At 46.1% G+C, this 23,506-nt stretch overlaps 1 protein-coding gene across 1 annotated transcript in view; it reads left to right on the top strand.

Annotated features, from left to right (window-relative positions):
- LOC138302214 (uncharacterized) overlaps nt 1–23,506 on the top strand; it is a 219,562-nt gene that overhangs the window by 122,566 nt on the left and 73,490 nt on the right. The window contains exon 6 of the mRNA XM_069242546.1: nt 3,343–3,651. Within this exon, the coding sequence (XP_069098647.1) occupies nt 3,343–3,651 (309 nt within the window). The remainder of the gene's footprint in view (nt 1–3,342; nt 3,652–23,506) is intronic.

The raw sequence follows: 23,506 nt of genomic DNA, 5'->3' as shown, positions 1-23,506 counted from the left end.
GGGATGGCACAGTGATTCGTGTTCCTCACAAACGGTGTCCACAGCCCACGGAGCAGGCAATGACATCGGTGTCAGCAGTAGCGTCGTCATCGGGGATGCCCAGGCTGCGGTGTGAGCAAGGCGATGCCAGAGTGCGGATCCCACAGGTCACGGTGGGTGTGAGCAGTGGCTTGTGAAGTCATCCCATGATGGCATTGGAGAGGTAAGTGTAGAGGTGCAGGGCAGTGCAGCTCAGTGCAGTGTCCACAGGTCACAGTGCAGACCAGCCGCATCGTTGACGCCATTGTGGTGGCTTTTCTTCTGGAACAGCACAAAGCACACAGTTCCCAGTGCTATAGGAAGATGAAAGTGAAGTCTTTGATATATCTGAGACTACCAACAGGAGGCAAGCACTACTCCAAGACCATGGTGAACTTTCTCAAGCAGGATACACAGAAAAGTTCACCCTCTGCTCTCTTTTAAGGCAGAAGCAGCAACTGCAGGCCAAAACAGCAAAGAAACACAGCCAAGGAACAGTATTCCTCCTCCAGCTCTTCAGCTGTTCTCCTTGGCAGAGGTTCCTCTTGATTCCAGAAAGATTCTAAAAGTCTGGGGTTTTGGGTCCAATACTTCTACCCCTTTCTGCCTTTGATGTTAGCAAACTTCAAAGGAAAGTCTCAGTTGCTTGCAAGTTCCATCATTGTCCAGGACACAGACACACACCAGGGGTTTGGAAACTGCATTGTGTGAGGGCAGGTCCTTTCCGGTGTAAGTGACCACTCCTCTCTCCACTCGAGCTCAGATGGCTCATCAGAATATGCAGGTTACACCCCATCTCCCTTTGTGTCACTGTCTAGAGGAGAGGTGTAAACAGCCCAACTGTCAAACTGACCCAGAAAGGGAATCCATGAACAGGCAGAGTCACAGAATGGTTTAAGCAAAAAAATGATCTACTTTCTAAAAGCCAACTTCACTAAAAGTTGTATTTTTAAATTGTGTGTTCACAGACCCCAAACTCCATATTTCTATCTGCTCGCAAAGGGAATCTGCACTTTAAAGTTATCTAAAGGCAGCCCTCATGTTATCATATGACCATGAGCCTCATGAGGGCTCATGAGAGAGGTAAGCCTTGCAACCGTGAAGACAGAATTTGGCAGTATTTGACTGTTCAGACATGTAACACACATCAGTAAAGTTCCACTTTTACCATACACTGCACCCTGCCCATGGAACTACCTAGGGCCCACCTTAGGGATGCCTTACATGTAGTAAAAGGAAAGGCTTCGGCCTGGCAAATGGGTACACTTGCCAAGTCGAATTGGCAGTTTAAAACTGCACACACAGACACTGCAGTGGCAGGCCTGAGCCATGTTTACAGGGCTACTCATGTGGGTGGTACAATCAGTGCTGCAGGCACACTAGTAGCATTTGATTTACAGGCCCTGGGCTCCTCTAGTGAACTGTACTAGGAACATACCAGTAAATCAAAGATGCCAATCATGGATAAACCAATCAACAGTATAATTTATATAGGGAGCACTTGCACTTTAGCACTGATTCACAGTGATAAAGTGTGCAGAGACAATAAACCAGCAAAACCAGAGTCCTGAACACCATAAAAACAGGAGGTCAGAAGGCAAAAAGACAGGAGAGACACACCAAACAGCTGACAGCTCTAACAAGGCCTACAACCATGGTCATTGGCTTGCCACCAAAGCCCCCTCAGTCCTGTATCAAGTGTAAGCTTTACCACAAACCATAAAGTGTAATATTAGGTGTCCTTTTTAGGTAAAGCACACAAATTCAAACTAATAAAATCCTGCATTCAGGAGGATCACCATGAGGATGGAGCCTAAGGCCGTCTATCAATATTACTGTTAAAGTTCTTTTTTAGTGACTCTATAAGTTCAGTTGACAGTTACACTGTCAAGTCATACATAAACGTTCCTGTTGATTAGTGTAGCCCTGGGTACCACATACTGCTCTCAAACACAAATCTACCCTATGGAGTCTAAAGTTAATAATGGAAGGGGGATAATAGGACTGTAATACATCCAACATGGCTGCTCTCCTCCCATCTGTGCTGCTGCCGGAGAAAGACAAACTTAAATTATTAAGGGCCAGATGCAGGAAACGGATAGCGACTCGCAAACGGCAAAAATTGCCGTTTGCGACTCGCTAATCGCGTTTCACTATGCAGAAATGCATATTGCGAGTCGGTACCGACTCGCAATATGCATTTCAGAATCGCAAATAGGAAGGGGTGTTCCCTTCCTATTTGCGATTCGGAGTGGTATGCAATACCATTTGCGACCGCATATGCGGTCGCAAATGGTGTCGCAGTTACCATCCACTTCAAGTGGATGGTAACCCACTCGCAATTTGGAAGGGGTCCCTATGGGACCCCTTCCACTTTGTGAATGGACCCACAAATATTTTTTCAGGGTAGGTAGTGGTCCAAGGGACCACTACCTGCCCTGAAAAAAAACGAAACTAAAGGTTTCGGATTTTTTTTTAAGTGCAGCTCGTTTTCCGGGCTACACTTAAAAAAAAAAAAACTGCTTTATTTAAAACCAGTCACTAACATGGAGGTCTGCTGACTACAGCAGGCCTCCATGTTTGCGAGTGCCTAGACTCGCTATGGGGCCGCAATTTGCGACCCACCTCATGAATATTGATGAGGTGGGTCATTGCGACCCCATAGCGAGTCACAGACGGTGTCTGAGACACCGTTCTGCATTGGAAATTGCGACTTGCAATTTGCGAGTCGCTCCGACTCGCAAATTGCAAGTCGCAATTCCCAACTTTGCTACATCTGGCCCATAGTTCCCTAAAACAGTTTTACAGCATTTCAGTTTCATGTTTATGCCCCTGAAAGTTCAAGTTCAGACAGCCGGATAAATAAACAAAATGATCACAGCTACCTGGAGGACAATCACTATTCTGTGGAAGCACTCAACGGCTGTCCTATCAAGATATGTACTTCTGACATGGTGTGGGTGAAGCCAAAGCCCCTCTCTAGTGATTGTCAAGAGCCTGGTGACAGCTGCACTGTCAAGCCAGACCATAAAAAAAGAGTAGATTGTGTGTTATTGATTAGGTACGATAAGCAAAAAATATTTGTGCTTATTCCCAGTAGAAACATCATTGCGAAATAATTTCTGTATTGTTTGAATAATGTACCTTCATGGAACAGGCCATTGTCCATATTTTGCTAATGGTAGATGAAAAATAAACAAGTTGCTATTTGAGCAGCAATTTTTCAGATTGTACTTATGCAGTCCCAGATGCACAAATGCAATAAAGCTCTTTTGTTTTACTCTTTGATTTCCTGTAATTCCAGTGTTGCCTTTTCTCCTCTAGCTGGACAAAAGCCAATCCCTCCCAAATTGACTGTGCTCTACACACTTGAAGGACTACGCAATAAAACACTGCTCTGTATAGCAGAGGGCTATATCTCACGAAAGATTGCCATGACCTGGCTGGTAGACAAAGTGAAGCATTCCTGCTCAGCCAACTCAACAACAGTTTTGAAACCTGGAAAATTTCGTTCCACCTGTAGCTTGCAACTTACTGAGGAGGAATGGGCGAAAGATCGCACTTACACTTGTCATGTGTACTACCAGAATGGAACCAGTCTTACCCTGGCTGAGAAGTCTGTCCATTCTATAGGTGAGACTTTTATATGTGTGGAATTTTGAAAAGGCAATGCCCGGTACATTTCTGAAGACCAAGTTAAACAGATAGGCATGTTCATGCAAATCATCAGTATTTCAGATTTTTTTTAAATAATTCATTAGTTTGCTTGTCCTGTAGAATTGCTCTAGCGGTAGATACGAAGGACAAATCACAGCTTCAACTTCTGCCAAATTATGTGATTCTAGACCTAACTCTCCTATTTCTATATGTATAGATTCATATTCCTGCATAGACTCAGAGACTAAAAGTGGGTCAACAGGTTTAAGTGATATCGAAAAAAGTGATGCTCGCAATTGGATGCCTCCAATATAATTAAAAGCATGATCAATATTGTCAATATTTAAACCGTGTATTATTTGCCCGCCTTCATTTTTTTGTTATTATTTAAAAACACAAATTCGTTTTTTGACCCTCTGTAGTATCTGCCTGGTTTTATCTTTCATGCATTTCCTTCACTGGTGCTGTCCAAAACCGAATAATACTTAACCTTCACTGATGCACTCAGGGCTGTGCTCATAGGGCCACATGTACAAAGCTTTTTCCTCATTTCGAACGGACCGATTCGCAGAATCGGACCACTTGTGACAAGAAAAACGCATTTTGCGATGTACAGACCCTTTTTCGTGATTCAGTAATCTATTTACTGAATCGCAAAAATGGTTTGCAAGTCGCAATAAGGAAGTGGCATTCCCTTCCTAATTGCGAGTCACAGTGCAAGTCGCAGTGTGATGTACGGTTGTTTTGTGACCGTGAATGCGGTCGCATAACAATTGCAGTAAGCACCAATTTTAAATTGGTGCTAACCCTTCCGCAAATGGGAAGGGGTCCCTAAGGGACCCCTTCCCCTTTGTGAATGGTAGCGAAAACACTTTTTGCCACAGACCACTGCCTGCTCTGAAAAAATGAGAAGAGAACTTTTCATTTTTGATTTTGAAATACATCCCATTTTCCCTTAAGGAAAACGGACTGCATTTAAAAAAGAAATGCTTTACTTAAAAGCAGTCACAGACATGGTGGTCTGCCGTCCCAGCAGGCCACCATCCCTATGAGTGCAGCCATTCCCAATGGGGGTCGCAAATTGCAACCTACCTCATGAATATGAATGAGGTAGGTCGTTTGCGACCCCATTGTGAATTGCAAACAGTGTGAAGTGCACTGTTGTACATATGGTTTTGCGGCTCCCAATTTGCGATTGGCAAATGAGTCACAAATTGAGAGTCACAAACCTCGGGGTCGTACATCTGGCCCATAATCCTTTATTCAGATCACCAACACCAGTTCATGCAACACATTGCAGCCTGGCAGCCTTGTTCATGCTTGCATGTTCAGAAACTGAGCCACTATTTAACAAAAAATTAAAACATAGGGCCAGATTTACAAGACACTGGCGCAGCGCAGTGATGAGCCAAAATCTGCAATAACACAGCAGTTTTGAAATGCAGGGCTGTGCCGTATTTAGAAGAATACGGCACAGCCCTCAGTTTCCCCCTGGGCCGGCGCTAAATTAGGCTGCCTGTGCCAATGCAGGCATCCTTGCACCATAGTGCAAGGGTGTCTGCGTTGAAGGGAGTAATTGTTCATGTTGCAGGAAGTTGGACCTTCCTGGTTCTCGTAATAGGGCATAAGGATTGGCCATCTTGACAAGGTTAATACCCGGAAAACAGTTAAAGTCCAACAAGGGGATAAATTCAATTACATACTGTGTTCAAGGTAGTCATAAGCAAATCAAATTTAATAACATGCATATCAAAGTCTATCAGTGATAGGAACATGATAAATCTAACGGTAATATAACTGTGCCCAAGTGGACAGTGTCTTTGAATCACCTGCTTGTAAGTGCTCATATTCTTCGGGGGACATGAAGCCATGTGAAAGGAACATAAGTCACCAAATGTAACGGTCAAATTTTGAAATCAACAAACACTAAATATTGCCCCTCTGGGTATAATGCTGCATCTCCACACCATAAAAAAATGGGCAACATGTACAATGTCTTGACAATAAACAGAGTGAAGAACAGTAATTCAACCACAGTGTCTGCGCAATCCCCACTCAGGCCCCACCTTAAACATTTTGCATTATAACCAGATATGCTCCTTCACTATCTAGTACTTTAAATTAGCCACAATGCACATAAATTCAACATTAGCCCTAAGTGGTGAAAATAATAAATAAACCAAACTACTGAAAATGTGAAAGCAGGTAAACCCCAAGACATTCTTCACCAGTGGAAAGGCTGGGAGAGTGCCTCAGCCGAGGAAGCCTTTCCTCACCCAGCAAGGATTAGAGAATTTCTTCCACTCCTCCCAAGTAAAAAATAGAAAAGAAAAAAAAAATGGGCAAAAACTGCTGTTCAAAACAAAATTTTGCAGAACTGTACCAAATACTTTAACATACAAAGCTCATTCGAAATAAAGGGCAATCAAATTTTGCATTCAGTTTTACAACTGGTGCAATCTAGGTGAATATATAATTCCTCATCTGTGTTCAGACCATTCATTTGCTTGGTGTCTAAATCAATTATGCCAGAAGATTCTCCACTTCGTACTTGGAGTACGCTGTTCTCCCCCCTATGACTGACCTCTACTTTTTGAATACCATAATATTTTAAAAGCTTCTGGTCGCTATGATATTGTTGTTCAAAGTGCCTGGCAACCAAGTAGTACAGATCTTTGCTAGTGATGACACGCATATGTTCAAGCATGCATTCGCACCCCAGATGTATGGTGGTACCCATATACTTGAGCCCACATGGGCATTCCAACACATACACCACAAAATGATGTGATGAAATGTGGGATCCTCTTGTGGTTGTGATATGGTTTTACAAACTCCCTACAACTCTTGGAATTGAAGAAGGCTTTGCATTTATCACAAAAATGCAAACCCCTCAATTCTTCAAATGGTCTGCCCCTTTGTGCAGTGGTGGTAGTTGCATCACCATGCACAACAAGGTTTGTAAACGATCTGCTTTTGCTATGTGTTACAGATAGCTTATTGCTAATCAGATTTCCTAAGACTGAGTCACACTTGAGATTTCAGTTCTCATAAAGTATTCTGCTCACAGTGCTACTCACACTTTTAAATGTGGTAATGAAACAGAAGGTATTTTCATCTTCAGTCTTAGACTTTTTAGGGCCAAAAGGATCATGTCCCTTGATTTGGATTTTTTCCTGGTGACAGCACTGTTAAGTATCCATTCAGGGTAATCACCTTCCCTAAACCTGGTCACCATACAAGTCATTTTATGCCTGACAATCATGTTCATTGCTGCAATCGTGTTTAGCTCTTATTAATTCACTATAAGGTATACTCCACTTTAGTTGGTGCAGATGCCTAATCAGGGCAATGAGCAGGGAGTTAACTGCTATAGGTTTCCTGAAGAGTTTGGAGGTCAGTGTCCCATGTGCCACCTCCATCTCTACATCCAGAAAAATATACGTGGAGTCACTGATGATCCCCTCCCTTAGCTGGTATCGCTACTTTGCACCCTGTCCCCAAGGCCAGATACTTAACAGTGTCCTAGGGAACCCAGTCTGGGACACTGGTGTTCCCTGCCCAGGAGTGTGTGGACATACCCTAGCCACACACTCCCAGGCAGAGAACAGAACTCTGCTCCAACCGAGTGGGAGCAGTAAACAAAACTCTGCTCCCACCCGGGCTACGCTGTCTGGAGCCTCAGATCTTTGGGTTCCTGAGCAGACTCCAACAATGCCAGGATTGTGAGTGCCACCCCCGATGGCCACCAAAAACAATTGGGCTGTGGTGCCCTTGGTGGTCAGCTACTTAAGGTCAAAATGCTGGCTCCTACTGGTACACTCAAAAGGTAACAGCTGGGGAGCTGTCTGGGACTGTGGGGGGAATGGGGCACCACCATGGCCTCCAAACGAAATTAAAAATATGGGTCACCCAGGTGGACACCAGAACACCCACAGAAATGTATATAAAAAAGAAAGAAAAATAAGTGTCTGAAGCTGCTCTTTCATTATTCACTGTGCCTTAAGGAGTGCCCCATAATGCCCTCGGATGGCTCTTTACACCTTTTTTTAGCTTGGTGATGTCCCTAAAAGGGCCTGGGGCACCACCAAGCATTTTCTTTTTAATGTTGTATCAGGTGGCAGGGAGTGAAGCAACACCCCGGCAACATAAAAAAAAAAAAACAGTAAGTCTTCAGGGTCAACAAATATATGATAACTCATTTTTCAAAAGCACCCCTACTCTGTTAAAAGAAGGACTCAGAGATATGTTGATTTTATTTTTATTGTTTTATTTTTTATTTTTTTATCATTTTTATTAAACATAGCATTGTATGGATTACTAGAATACATGTTTGATTAAAATATTGGTGCTTTTTTGGAGAAAGAAGGTAGATCTGTCTTCACACATCCATCCTCATTAGGTAGGCAAACCCCTAGTACACACAGCTTTTGCTCTGTACAGAGCTCTTAACATAAACTTCACAATCTTCTAACACTCAAGCCTTTAAGGAGGTCACGTATGTTGCAAATAATAACGCTTATTAGCAGTACAAAATGTACAGAAAATTAGCTGTAAAGGAAAATTACTAAACAACTTTTGGTGTGATAACTCTATAGTAAATTATCTCATTTATTGGATGATGGTATCAGTGATGGTATTGAACATGATGTAATTTGATAAGGCATACACAGGCATACACAGCGCATGGCAGGAGCAAAGGTATAGTTACCTCAGTGAACAATACCTGTTTTTTTTTTTTTTAACATTAGTTTTTAACTAATTTCCACCCCTAACTATTATGTTACCTTAATCTTTGGTATTTTCAGTGATTTTCTAGTTTTTTTTTTTTTAAATATAAATGAAATTTGTATTATCATACCTAACTATAACCTCACTTTAAGCACTGTTTTTCCTGTGAAATTCTCTTGTTTTCTAATGTTGGGGAAGAACATATTATATACTCGACGATGCATGTTCCTGCCCCTCCTGCTGCCCTCCATTGCCCACCCCTTCCAGCCTGCTCACTGTGGTCACCCCTGTCCAATTCTGCCAGCCCTCTGGCACACCATACTGCCGCAGTTCATGCTGGCTCACCCTGTGTAGTCAGCTTGCTGCTGCTGCTCCTACCCACCTCTTTCCTGCACTTCATTCTCTGTGTGCTTCCCTCCTGTCCTCGTGGTCTGCTGTGCTGCACCTACCCAAGCAGGTCTCTCTTCTATGGTCAACTTGCTGCTCCTTTCCCCACTACACAATGCCCTCCATTGTCCTAGTCTGTGACCTGTGCCCTCCCTCCTGCTCTGCATGGTCTTTTGTGCTGCCACTACCTTTCCCGCTTCCCCTCAATGCTTAACTTTCTGCTCCTCCCCACTCCCTCCTGTCCTGCATGGTCCAATGTGCTGGCACTCCCCTTCTTGCTTGCCTTCCACTGTAAGCTTGGTGTCTCTGCCCCCTCCCTCCATTGTCTGATTCATTGGCCCTGCCCCTCACTCAAACCATGCATGTTCTGGTGTGCCCCTACCCTGCTCCACCATGCCCTGTTGTCTTTGTGTGCTGCCCTTCCTCTTCCATCCTGTCCTCCATGGTCCCTTGAGCTGCCATAGCCTCTCTTACTTGCCTCACACAGTCTATTGTGCTGCCACTCCCATTCTCTGCTGCCCAGCATAGTCCGCTTGCTGCCCATGTACTTGCTCACATCACCCCAGTTCTCCATTGTCAGAACCATGCCTCAGTCTCCTACCTCCTGCCCTCCATGGTCATTGTGCTGTCCCCCTCCTTCCCTCTTTGGTCTGTTGTGCTGTCATTGTCCTTTCTGCCTGATATGCAAGGTTTGTTGTGCTGTCACTGCACCTCTTGCTTGCCATGCATTGTCAGCTTGCTGTATCTGCTCCTGCACCCTTATTGCTTCCCTCTGTTTTCTGAGTCAAGGACCTATCCTCTACCTTCTGCCCTACAAGGTCCTTTGTGCATGCTTTTACCTCCTCCCTATTTCCCACCATGACCGTTGTGCTGCTACTATCCCTCCTGCCTGATATACTGGTCCATTGTGCTGCCAGTACCACTCCCACCTGACTTACATAGTCCCTTTCCCCTCTCCCACCTGCACCTATCTCCTCCCTCTTGCCCTCCATGATGTGTTGTGCTTCTATTGCTCCACCCATGTGCCCTACATGTTTAGCTTGCTACTCATGCCCTCTCCCCCTCACTTTCATTGTCCATGTGCAGGCCCCTGCCCCCTCCCTTGTGCCCTCCACGGTCTATTGTGCTGCCACTGCTCCTCATGGGTGCTCAGAGTGATCAGTTTTCTGCCTTTGCCTCTCTCGCCCAACCCTCCATTGTCCATGGGCATGCACCTTCTCCCTCCTTTCAGCTCTCCATGGTTTGCTGTGCTGCCACAGACCCACCTTATGCCCTGCAAAGTCTGTTGTGTTGACATGGTCCCATCTACTGCCATGTGTGGTTAGTTTGCTGCTCCTGTTCCCTTATTCCTGCACTCCATTGTTTGAATCGGTGACTCTACTCCTTCCCTCCTGCCATCCATGGTCCGCTGTGCTGCTATTCCTACTCCTGCTTGCCCTGTATGGTTCGTTGGGCTACGCATGTTCCTACCACCAGCCCTGCATGGGCAGCTTGTTGATCTCCATAGTATGCTGGCTTTCTATGGTACTTTGTGCTACCACTACCCCTCTGGTCTGCTCTGCATTGTCAGCATGTTGACTTTGCCTCCCCTCCTGCCCTTTATTGTCCATATGCATACCCTTTCCCTCCTGCTTTTAATGGTTTGTTATACTGCCACTGCCTCTCCAATCTACACTGCATGGCCAGCTGGCTGCCCCTGCCCTTTTCTGCCCTTTTTGTGCAAGTGCATGTCCCTGTCCCCTACTTACTGCCTTTTTATGGTCTGTTGTGCTGCCACTGCTGTCCTGTATGTGTTTGTGGTCTATTGTGCTATAACAAGCCCTGCTGCCTGCCCTGTGTAGTCAGCTCTCTGCCCCTGCAACCTACCTCCTGCCCTCCATTGTCTTGGTCTGTGCCTCTACCAAATCCCTCCTGCACTCCATGGTCTGTTGTGCTGCCATTGCCGCTTTCTCACAAACATCATGGTTCGTTGTGCTGCCACAGCCTCTCTTGCCTGTTCCACAAGGTTGGCTTACTGCCCTGGCCCCTAGTGTTCCTAGGCCCTATGGTCCATTGTTGTAGTGCCACTGCGCTCTCACCTGTCTTGCATGGTCCATTGTGCTCCCACTGCCCCTCCTTCCTGACCAGCATGGTTAGTTTGCTGGCTCTGCCCTTGTTTCCTCCCTTCAGCCCTGTTGTTTCAGTCTGTGACCCTGCTCTCTCCCTCCTCACAGTGTCCTAATGAACACATAGAACTCTAACATTGTGTATATATATGACAAAAGTGTGCAAATCTGAAGTCATGTTGGTAGAATCAAAACTATAAAACCTAAAGTATTAATTAAAAACATAAAAAACATATTTTCTATTAGAAATGATAGTTAGTGCTCTAGAAAGCTAAAGTGAAGACATAGTGGGCCTCATCATGACTTTGGCGGTCCTTTCACAGGACCGCCGAGGCCATTGCAGGCAAAAGACCACAAGTAATGGATGTCTTTTGCCCTCCATATTAGAAGTGTTCTGCTGGGCCAGTGGGTGAAAACAGCATTTTTGCCCTCTGCCCCGGCAGAACACTCACCACAACATTGATGCTGGCTCGTAATTGAGCCAGCAGCAATGTTGTGGTGCATCGGGTGCAGGAGCACCCGTCGTGAATTTCACTGCCCATAATTCAGGCAGTGAAATGCACGATGGGGCTGTGCATGTGGGCCCCCTGACACACCCATTTTGCCAGCAGTTCCATGGCGATATTCACAGCCATGAAAAGGCTGGTGAATGGGGACTCATAATAACCAGGGCAGCGCTGCTTGCAGCGCTGTCCTAGTGGATTACAACCGCTGGGACAGCCGGGACCGCCAGGCAGCAGGCTGGCTGCAGCCTGGCGGCGTCGGCGGTTAGACCATGGTGGCTCCGCCAGGGTCATAATGGGGCAGTCAGACTGCCCTGTCTGAGGTTGTCCGACCGCCATTGTGAGGATGGCGGTCTTAAGACCGCCAGCCTCGTACTGAGGCCCAATTTCTGAGTTCTCAATTAGTGACAAAGGACTTTTAAACTAGTTGCTATTTTTATGCCTTTTATTCTATTGACTGCATGATTATTTGTTTCACAAGTTGCTTGAGTGGTTTACACACTTCTATCACTGGGCTATACTTGCTGTACATGTGGATTATGCTTGGGCTCTTGTTATCCCAGGCAACCATCTTGGGAGATTTTCTTAATATCAAGCTCCCACATTTCTTCATTTAGTGCACCATACTCTATAGAAAATGCTCTCAGTTTTACAGTTTTTATTCCATCAAGATCGTATTCAGTGTGCCACACTTATGTCATAAAAAAACAGAATGGTAGCTCTCTGGTTGCTTGTTGAAACACTTTGATAAAGCTGCAGGTGATCACTATGGAGTTTGCATGTCAGAATGTTTTACAAAAATGAAGGAAAAAGATATTTGAAAATTCATACAAAATGTGCCCTCATTTTAGCTTTTCAGAGCAATAGCCATCATTTCTATGACAGTAAGAATCCCCTCATTTTGTTTATTTCTAGTGGACAAGCTTTCCGTTTTTCAGCTTTGATGCCATCACGATGGTGCCACGCTTCTGTCATTAATATAGAAGATTAGCACTCAAGTTGTTCATTAGAGGAATGTCGAAGCCTGCAGTACAACAGTGGTGGGAATCAACTAACATTTTGCTGCAGCTGTTGGAATAACTTCCTTTACTCAGATGTCAACCTTAATTCTGACTTAGCAGATAAAGATAAGGTGAATTTATAGAACATATGCTCTCATTTTTAGCTTCTGGAGCACCTTCCATACCTCTATGAAATAATTGTGAAGAAAACAGGTTTCTCTCAAACATGGTTTCTTATAAATTGGGTCTCTAGATGGAAGGGGTGTACACCCTTGTCCAAGTAAGGACTGCAAACCCAGTCAGGGCAAATCACACACAATCCAAATTATCCTGTGCCCACCCTCTGGTAGCTTGGCACTGAGCTGTCAGGCTGAACCTAGAAGGCAATGTTTAAACATTTGTGCAATAAATCATACAGTAACACAGTCAAAACACCACAAAATACACCACATATGTTTAGAAAAATAGATAATATTTATCTGAATAAAATAAGGTCAAAACGACTGTGGTGGTGGTCTGACCGCCGCCAAAGCAGTGGTCCGACCACTTTGGCAGCGGTCAGCCTGCCACATTATGGCCATGGCCATTTGGCCACGGTCTGAACCCCAGCACCGCCACTTTCCCTCCACTGGAGGGACTGGCAGTGCTGGTCATCCTAATCTGCCAGGTCAGCCCTGCATACAGTGCCGGCCTGGGTATTACAACTCCTCTCTCTGCCACATTTTACATGGCGGTTGCACTGCCATGTGAGAGCTGACAGAGACGGGGTTCAGGCATGGGCAGTGCAGGGACCCCCATGGACAGCCCGTCCCACTTTTCACTGTCTGCATTGCAGACACTGAAAAGCCCGGCAGGTGCTGTTGCACTATACGCACGCAACATTGCAGCCGGCTCATTATGAGCCGGCGTCAATGTTGTGGGCTGTTCCCCGCTGGGTAAGGGGGCAGAAACACAGTTTCCATCTGCTGACCCACCAGGCAACTTGTAATGGCGGCCCCACTGGTGGCAACCTGACTGTGGGAGTTTGGCGGCCAGCCTTTTCTGCCAGCTATAACTCATAATGACCTCCTGAGTGTCCTGTGTTTGTGGTTGTCTGGGTGAAATGCACAAGGGAGCTGCCAACCAGCACAGACAAAATGTTGATTAGACACAGGCTGTAAGGCACAAATGGTTTTAAGTGCAGAGAACTGCTCCCTTTCTGAAAGTGGCATTTCTAAAATAATACTATTAAATACAATCTCACCAATAAGCAGGATTTTCTATTACCATTGTGGCCATACTAAGTATGACCCGGTTACCCCTTTCAGATCAGAATCCATCACTCAAAAAAAATATATATGAGGCAGTCTTAATGCTAGTCTATGAAAGGAGCAGGCCTCACAGTAGTAGAAAACAAATTAAGGAGTTTTCCACTACCAAGATATATAAAAAAAATATGTACGTGTCCTGCCTTTTACCTGTATAGCACCCTGCCCTATGGGCTACCTAGAGCCTACCTTAGGAGTGACTTATATGTAGAAAAAGGGGAGTTTTAAGGCTTGCCAAGTACTTTTAAATGCCAAGTCGAAGTGGCAGTGAAACTGCACACACACGCCTTGCAATGGCAGGCCTGAGACATGGTTAAGAGGCTACTTAGTGGGTGGCACAATCAGTGCTGCAGGCCCACTAGTAGCATTTAACTTACAGGCCCTGGGCACATTTAGTGCACTTTACTATGGACTTATAAGTAAATCAAATATGCCATTTGGGGATGAACCAGTGTTACCATGTTTAAGGAGAGAGCTTATGCAATTTAGTGCTGGTTAGCAGTAGTAAAGAGCACTGAGTCCCAAAAACAGTGTCAGAAAAGTGGAGGGAGGCAGGCAAAAAGTTGGGGATGACCACCCTAAGTGTGTCAGGTCTAACATGGTTAATCAATCCCAGCATAGGATCAACATTTTCATTGGGTAAAATTGCCTTAGAACATGCCAAAATCCCTAAAGTTAATAGGATAACCCCAAACATTGATTTGTTATCACCCTGTATATGTGGTCTTTTTTTGACCTTCATAAAAAGGATTTACATACAATGCATTTCAATGGGGACCATGTCCCGGAGTCCTGTAATGGCTGCACACCATGTCTATGTTGTGGCCAGTCAATCAAGGTATAGTCACTTTTGGACACTTCACATGCCCCTTGGGTTCAGGGTGTGCCGACCTTTCCCTCTTCTATACGTTTAACCCATTTTCAGGAAGCAGAGACCATGTCTTGCTATTGCATATTGTTCATATTGTGTCCACCCACTCAGGAATGGCCGGTCTAAAAGTGGCACTCAGAGCATATCTGGATGCCAACAGTCTTTCTCACTCTCTCTCTCGTTCCTCTTCTCTCTCTCTCTCTGTCTATGTATGTCATAGTCAGGCTCACACTTTAAACTTGCCAAAACATAGAAATTCACCTGTTACAGTAAGAGTTATTTAAAGTAACTATGACTCGTGCCCTAAGGTAACTATGGCTTGCGTCCCTGCCATGCACAGTTTTTCATCAAAAATGATACTGCAAATATTGCATTGATATTATCAATGATGTTATTAAAGATGTATCAGTGCAGTAATTTGTTGGGTAGTTAGCAATGCATGGTGAGGGCAGAAGTTATAGTTGCCTTAGAGCATGAGTTATAGGACCCCCACCTCCCTGGGTCTATTTTCAATAGTATGCAGGGGAACCCCATGAGCCCTGGGACCATCGCTTCCCTGGGGCAAAGTGTGTAAAATGAATATGGGGTCCTGTGGACCCCCTGCAGCACTAGGGACTGTCACCTCCCAGGGGCTAATTATTTATTATATGCAGGGGGCATGCATCCCCTACAGCCCCAGGGACTGCCACCTCCCTAGGGCAAAAGAAAGAATGAATGTGGCGTGCTGCACAGCCCCCTGTAGCCCCAGGGACCGCCACCTCACTGGGTCAAACATTCAGTTGCATACGGGTGGCCATGTGGCCCCCCTGCAGCCCCAGGGACAGCCACCTCCCTAGGGCTGAAATAAAAAAATGACGGCGTCCATGGCGGACCCCCAAGCTCCGGGGACCACCCCCTTCCAGGGTCAAATACTATGTTGGAGGGGGCCACATGAGCCCCACTGTGGATCCTAAGATGGCCCTTGGGATCGCCACCCCCCAGGGCCGGCTCCTGCTATGTCTCAGTGTGCTCACCCCGGGACATAGCTGTTTGCTCTGACTTGGCAAGCCAAGTCAGGGAAAACACTCCGGTGCCAGCAAGCGAGAGCTGTCAAACAGCTCCCACGTGCTAGAATCAGAGGTTTCCTCTGTTTCCCTGTCCATCTGACATGTGGGCAGGGAAACAGATTAAACTATTGCCCCACAAAGAGGAAGCTGCATGTTTAGCAGCTCCCTGTCTATGATAGCAATGCCAGCTCCCTCAGGAGGTGGGGAGCCCACTGGTACCCTAAGGACCTTCAGGCTCCCCATCAGGTCTCCAAAGGTGCTGACTGGGTGCCCTGAGGTCCACCAAGGTGACATGACCAGGCCCCATGGGATGGAGACCCTGGGGCCAAGATTGGCTTGGAGAGGGGGGCCACAGGGCCCCCTCCTCCATTTAATGAAGACTGGGCCCCATAGATGGGGTCCCTATGGCTGAGATTGGCCCAGAGAGGGGGGTCATGCATCCCCACCATCGAACTGCAGTGGGGCCCAGATGATGGGGTGCACGGGGCCAAAATCAGCCATGGGAGGGGACCACATGGGCCCCTCTCACCCACACTGGCCATTCATCCAATGAGGTAGCACTTACTAACTAACCTGTAGAAAGTGCTCCCTCTTGCACCCACATAGACTCTCTCACACCCGGACAGACACTCTGACAGCCCCTCTCACACCTATTTTCACACCCAAAGAGACAGGCCCTGCAGCCAACTCCTACCCCAACACAGCCAAAGGGGTGGTTAGGGGGGTTGACTGCAGGGTCTGGACGCAGGCCAAGCCCTGTGGCCAACCACCTCTACGCACAGTCAAAGGCCGTGTCCTGGGTGGAGTCGAGTGGTTATAGGGGATTGCTAGCAGGGCCTGGCCACAGACCAGATTCTGCTGCAGTGGTTGGAATAACGCATAGTAAGAAAAATTACATTACAAAATTACAAAAAAACACAGAAATTCACTGAGTGAAGCTATATACTGCACCCTAAGGTAAATATAACTCACACCCTTACCATGCACTGCTAATTACGCCAGAAATTACAGTACTCATGACAACTTCTATAACATTATTAAAATATAAATGAAGCATTAGCAGTCACAATAATGAAGAAAAAACTGTGCATGGCAGGGGCACGAATTATAGTTACCTTAAGGCGCAAGTTATAGCTACTTGAAATAACTCTCACTTTAACTGTTTGGTGTGGTTTTGTGTGAGTAAAGTCAGAACCTAACTATAACGTCCCTGTAACCTAAGTTTTTTAAGTGAATTTCTATGAGTTTTTTTAAATTCTATTTTCTAACTATAACATCCCTGTAACCTGTGGTCTTTCCAGTGAATCTAAATATATATATATATATATATATATATATATATATATTTATATATATATATATACACACACAAAACATACACAGCAAAATATTCACTTAAAAAAACAAAGGTTACAGGGATGTAATGGTAAGGTTCACAGTTTACTCCCACAAACCATGGAAATTCAACAGTTATAGTTATGGTTATCACAAATAACTAAAACTCGTGCCCCAAGGTAAATATAACTCACACCCTTTCCATGCACTGCTAATTACGCCAGAAATTGCAGTACTCATGGCAACTTCTATAACATTATTAAAATATAAATGAAGCATTAGCAGTCACAATAATGAAGAAAAAACTGTGCATGGCAGGGGCGCGAATTATAGTTACCTTAAGGCGCAAGTTATAGCTACTTGAAATAACTCTCACTGTAACTGTTGAATTTCTCTGGTTTTGTGTGAGTAGAGTCAGAACCTAGCTATTACATCCCTGTAACCTATGTTTTTTTAAGTGAATTTCTATGTTTTGTTTTTAAATTCTATTTCCTAATTATAACATCCCTGTAACCTGTGGTCTTTCCAGTGAATATAAACATATATATATATATATATATATATATACACAAAACATACACAGCAAAATATTCACTTAAAAAAACAAAGGTTACAGGGATGTTATGGTCAGGTTCACAGTTTACTCCCACAAACCATGGAAATTCAACAGTTATAGTTATGGTTATCACAAATAACTAAAACTCGTGCCCTAAGGTAACTATAAATCACACTTAGCCATGAACAGTTTTCTTCTCAATAATAATTTTACTGTAAATGTTACAGTGCTATTATTAATGATGTCTTAAAAGAAGTCATCAGTGATGTCATGTGTGGGGTAATTGACATGGCGGGGTCGAGTTACAGCTTGCTTAGGGCATGAGTTAATTGAGATAACAATAATTATAAGTGCTGAATTTCTATAGTTTTGTGTGAGTAAAGGGCAACCCTAACTACACGGTCCCTTTAACCTTTGGTTTTTAAGTGAGTTTCTATGGTTTTTTAATTCTATTTCCTAACTATAATGTCCCTGTAAACTTTTTTTTTGCAGTGAATATCTATGTTCTTTTTTATGCATAATGCATAGCCTTTGGCAGTGCGCAGCTCTGCGGCCTATCCCCTATATGCACCCAACCGTGTGCTACGCACAGCCTTCAGCCGGCAGGGATTGGTCACAGGGCTTCAGGACCTGACCTGTGGCCAACCCCCTATAAACACAAAACCCTGTAACCAGGCCCTGCGGCCTACTCTCTATAAGCACCAAACTCCACACCACGCATGACCTTGGGCTTTGAGAAGGGGGTGGAGTTTTGCCACAGGGCCTGGCCGACATCAACACCACACCACGCACAGCCTTGCCAAAGAATAGAAAAGGGTGCAGCGTCGAATTACCCTGAATCATTACCCTTGGTGCTGGGGTCCCCTTGGGACCTTACCAAGGCTAAAAATATTTTCTTTTAAATTTTTGCCACAAATTCGCAGAAGATTCACCAATTCCCTGCAGCATTCTTTTTAAAACGAGCGTGGGCTCATGCTTGTTTTCAAAAAAGCCCCTGGGTGGACCTGGTCCTGGGAGCATGCACATATATTTAAATAAATAAAGAGTCCGCTGGGACCCCCCCCACCCCCCCACATGATCTCCTGGATTCATGGGGAATGCCAACTTCCCAGGGCTTTAAGTTAAAAAAAAGAGGGGGGCTGTATGGATCCCCCTTCCTGGGGCTTATATATGTCTTGGGGACCACCACCATCTCTGGGGCTAACATAGAAAATGATGTGGAGGGGCTGCAAGGACACTCTGGGCACACCACCTCCTTGGGGCCAAATACATTCATTTAATTAGGAGAGGGGTCACACTGTCCCCTTCCCTGGCCACATACAGCTCCAGAGAACCCATTCCCCATGGCCCGGTTAGTAGTGTCTAGGTGGCCTGGCTCCAGCCAAGGCATCCAGTGTGCATCATTGGGAACAGTGGGGGGAGCCTCAAGGCCCTAGTGGCACCAGCTGGCTCCCTGCCTCTTGTGGGAGTTGGCATTGCTCCCACTTGCAGGGAGTTTCTAAAATGCACCACCCTGCGGGAGCAATAGTTTCATTTGTTTCCTGCCTGCATAGCGTGGGTAGGGGAACAGAGAAAAACTTTGCTTCCAGAGTTAGTGTTTGCCCATTCTTGGCGGGAGCTGTCAGCTCCCATCAGTTAAAAGCAAACAGCTATCTACTATGGTGGGCAGGAGCTGGCCCTGGGTTGTGGGGGTCCCCAGCACAATTAGTGGCTCCAGGAGGGGGCATTGTGTGGTCCCCCTCCTTTAAATCGCAAGGGCCGGCCCCGGGAAAGTGGTGGTCCACAGGGCCATATATGGCCTGGGAGGGGCCACTGCATGGCCCCCTCCCATTTACTAATATGCATTTACCTCCAGGGAGGTAGTGGTCCCCAGGGCCCAGAGGCTCCAGGGGGCTCCCTCAGGGGGCCCCCATTAGTATTTATTTAGCTCTAGGGAGGTGTTGTCACAGGGCATATGAAAGCCTCGGGCGGGTCCACACGGCACCCCTCTTTTAATACACATAGTCCCAGGGAGGTGGTGGATTTTGGGGCTAAAAAGAGCTCTTGGATGGTGACCCCATGCGTCCTCCCTGCTTTTTTTGTATATATGAGACCTGATCCACCCGGGGGCTTTGTAGAACACGCCTGTGCTTGTTTGTAATGATGGGGACCGCAGGGGAGGAGCCTGAAGGCCGTGCAGTCCCCACTGGTTCCCCACCTCCTGCAGGACGCGGCATTGCTCCTGCATGCAGGGAGCTGCTACATATGCAGCTCCCTGAATGCGGGAGCAATCTTCCATCTGTTTCCATGCCAAATAAAATCTCCACTCCCAATGAGCGTGTTTGACGGCTTCCGCTTGCTGGAGGCGGAGTTAGCGTTTGCTCTCGCCTGGCAAAAGCAAACAGTTATCTCCCGAGGGTGGGCACTTCAGAAGATTACAGAAGCCGCCCTGGGGGTGGTGGTTCCCAGAGTCATTAATGGTTCCAGGAAGGGGGGCGCACAGCTCCCCTCCTTTAATTAGTATGGGCCAATGTCAGGGAGGTGGTGGTCCCCGGGGCAGAATATGGCCGAGGGGGAAAGCCCACTCCAAATTTTAAATCTGTATTTGGCCCCAGGGAGTTGGTGGTCTCAAGGCCTGATGGGTCCACGCAATCCCTCGTACCATTGTTTATTTAGCCCAGAGGCGATGGTGGTCCCCAGAGCATATTAAACCCCAGGAGGGGGGTCCACACTTCCCCCCTCCTGTTTTTTTTTTTTTTTTAAAGAAGCCCATGGGAGGTAGTGGTTGATGGAGCTTAATGAGTTATTGCTCTCTGGTTAGCGAGCAACGACCACTGGCATGAACAGATTTAATATGGGTACGTTAAATTTATGAATTTTTTTTAGGGTCGAGTCTGCGAGTGCATGCGCTAGAGTATGGATCTCTCTTGCAAGACTCTGTTGTGTTCAATAAAGGGCTTGGAGCCCACCTGCTGCTCACCATTTGTTGGCTTACATGGCACTCTTCCTTACAGCCTTTTAATTCGTCAAGGCAAGCCTAGCATAATTTCAGTTTCTTTGTGTGGAGCAGCGATTAAGCACTGATTTATTCAGTTTAATTAATGCCCATTTGCTGCATCCGACGAGATTGAGGTAAAATGTTGTTCTTTTTAACTTCTAGTGCCCCACAAACAGAAGGTTTCGGGCCAGCAAAAACATGCCCAACAAGGCAAACAAAATTGTAAAGTTTTATTTTTTAAAACTAACTTTCTTTTATTTTGCCAAGTCGTCTTTCCTCACTTTCCCCTCATTTTCTTTTGCTTTTGCTAGTGAATGCTCTTATCAAAAGATGACAATTAACTTGTTCAAAATATTGCAAAATGACAGTGTTTCTTTATTGTGTGTAAATTCTGAAATAATGCTTTCATACATAATCATGCAGTATATCACAATCCATCCCACTCAAATCCACCCCACTGCAATCCACCCCAATCCAACCCACTTTATCCCACACCATTCCACCCCACACTAATCCAGTCCACTCCAACCCACCCCACTTCAGTCCTCCAACCCTCCCCAATCTGTAGTGCCTCGCTCTGATTCATCCCTCTCTAATCAAAAACAATCTGCACCACTCTAAAGCAATTTGCCCCATTCCAATTCACCCCACTCTAATCAAAAACAATCTGAACCACTCCAAAGCAATCTACCCCACTCCAATTTGCACCACTCCAATCCAAAACATTCTGGACCACTCCAAAGCAATCTACCCCACTCCAATCTGCCCCACTCCAATCCAAAACAATCTGCCCCACTCCAATCTATCCCACTCTAATCCAAAACAATGTGTCCCACTCCAGTTCGACCCACTCTAATAAAAAAAATCTGCACCACTCCAAAGCAAGCTGCCCCCCTCCAATTCACCCTACTCTATTCCAAGCTAAGCTGTCCCACTTCAATCCAAAGCAATCTGTTACACTCCAATTCACCCCATTCCAGTTCAATACAATCTGCTCCACTCCATTCTAAAACAATCCACCCCTCTCCAATCTGCCTCACTCCATTCCAAAACAATCTGCCCCACACCAGTCTAAAACAATCTGCCCCCTTCTATCCAACACAGTCTGCCCCACTCCAATACAAAACAATCTGCCCCACTCCAATCCAAAACAATCTACCCCACTCCAATCTGCCCCACTCCAGTCCAAGACAGTCTGCCCCACTCCATTTCAAAGCAATTTGTCCCACTCCAATCTTCCCCACTCTCATCAAACACAAGCTGCACCACTCCAATCCAAAGCAATCTGCCCCACTCCAGTGTGTCCAAACGAATCCAAAACAGTCTGCCCGACTCCAATCCAAAACAATATGCCCTAGTCCAAAATAATATGCCCCACTCCAATCTGAAACAATCTGCCACACTCCAATACAAAACAATCTGCCCCACACCAATCTGCCCCCCTCGAATCCAAAACAATCTGCCTCACTCCAATCCGGCTCATTACAATACAAAACAATCTGACCCACTCCATTCTAGCCTACTCCTATCTTAAACAATCGGCCCTACTCCAATGCAGCCCAATCCAAATCAAAGCAATCTTTCCCACTCCAATCCGGCCCACTCCAATCCAAAACAATCTGCCGTACTCTAATCCGGCCCACTCCAATGTGCCCCACTCCAATCCAAAACAATCTGCCCTACTGAAATTTGCCCTACACCAATCTGTTTCACTCTGATCTGCTCCACTCCCATCCGCCCAACTCCAATCCAAAAACCATTTGCCCCCTCCAATGTGCCCACTCCAATCCAAAACTATCTTCCCCACTTCAATCCAAAACAACCTGCCCCACTCCAATCCATTTCAGTCTGCCTCACTTCAATCCAACACAACCAGCCCCACTCCAACCAGCCCCACCACAATCCAAAACAATCCACTCCAATCCAAAACTATCTGCCCCACTCCAATTCAATCCACCTCACCCCAATCGCACCCACTCCATCCCAATTCACCCTACTTCAATCAACCACAATCCACCCCACTACAGCCCAGGCCACCCTACACCAATCCAATCCAGCCCAGTCTAATGTAACCCTCTCCAATATAAAACACCTCACCTCAATCCACCACACCCCCATGCACTCCAGTCCAGACCATCCACTAAAGCCCAACCCACTTCAGTCCAATCCTATCCATCCCATCACACCCCAATCCACCCCATTCAATCCAAACCACCCCACTAAATCAATCCACCCCACAGAATCTAGTTTACCCCACCCACTCTAGTCCACCCCAGCCACTCCAGTCCACTCCACACCGGTCCAGTACACCCGACTGCAGTCCAGTCCAATTCACCCCATGCCAATCCAATCTACCTCACCTCAATGCAATCCCCCCAGCCCAATCCACCAATTCATCCCAGTCCAATCCACCCAACCCAATCCAATCCATCCCACCCCAATCCAAATCAGCCCATTTCAGTCCACTACACCCCCACTCCAATCCACCCCACTCCAATCTACCCCGCTCCAATCCAGGCCACCCCATTCCAGTTCAGTCCACCCCACTCTAATCCAATCCGTCCATTCTATCCCAATACAATCCACCCCACACCAACACAATCCACCCCAAGCCACCCCACTGCTATCCACCAAGCCAAATCTAATCCACCCACACCATTTCAGTCCAACCCAATCCACCCCACTCCAATCCAATCTAATCAATCCACCCCACCCAATGCAAATCCACCCCAACTTCATGCAATCCACCCCAATCCACCCCAATCCAGTCTACTTCGCCCAAATCCAGTCCACTCCATCACAATCCATTCCACCCCACCCCAATCAAATCAACCCCACTCCAGTCCACCCACTCCATCCCAATCCAATCTTCCCAACCCTATCCAAGTTCAGCCTGCCACACTCCCATCCATCCAGCCCACCCCAATCAAATCCACACATTCCAATCCAGTCCATCCCACTCCAATCTAATCCACCCCACTCCAGTCCAATGTAATCTAATCCAGTCCAATG

This window comes from Pleurodeles waltl, chromosome 6, assembly GCF_031143425.1.
Source record: "Pleurodeles waltl isolate 20211129_DDA chromosome 6, aPleWal1.hap1.20221129, whole genome shotgun sequence".
Lineage (NCBI taxonomy): Eukaryota > Metazoa > Chordata > Amphibia > Caudata > Salamandridae > Pleurodeles > Pleurodeles waltl.
Note: the sequence above shows the minus strand (reverse complement) of the source record. Positions and strands in the feature narration are given on the sequence as shown.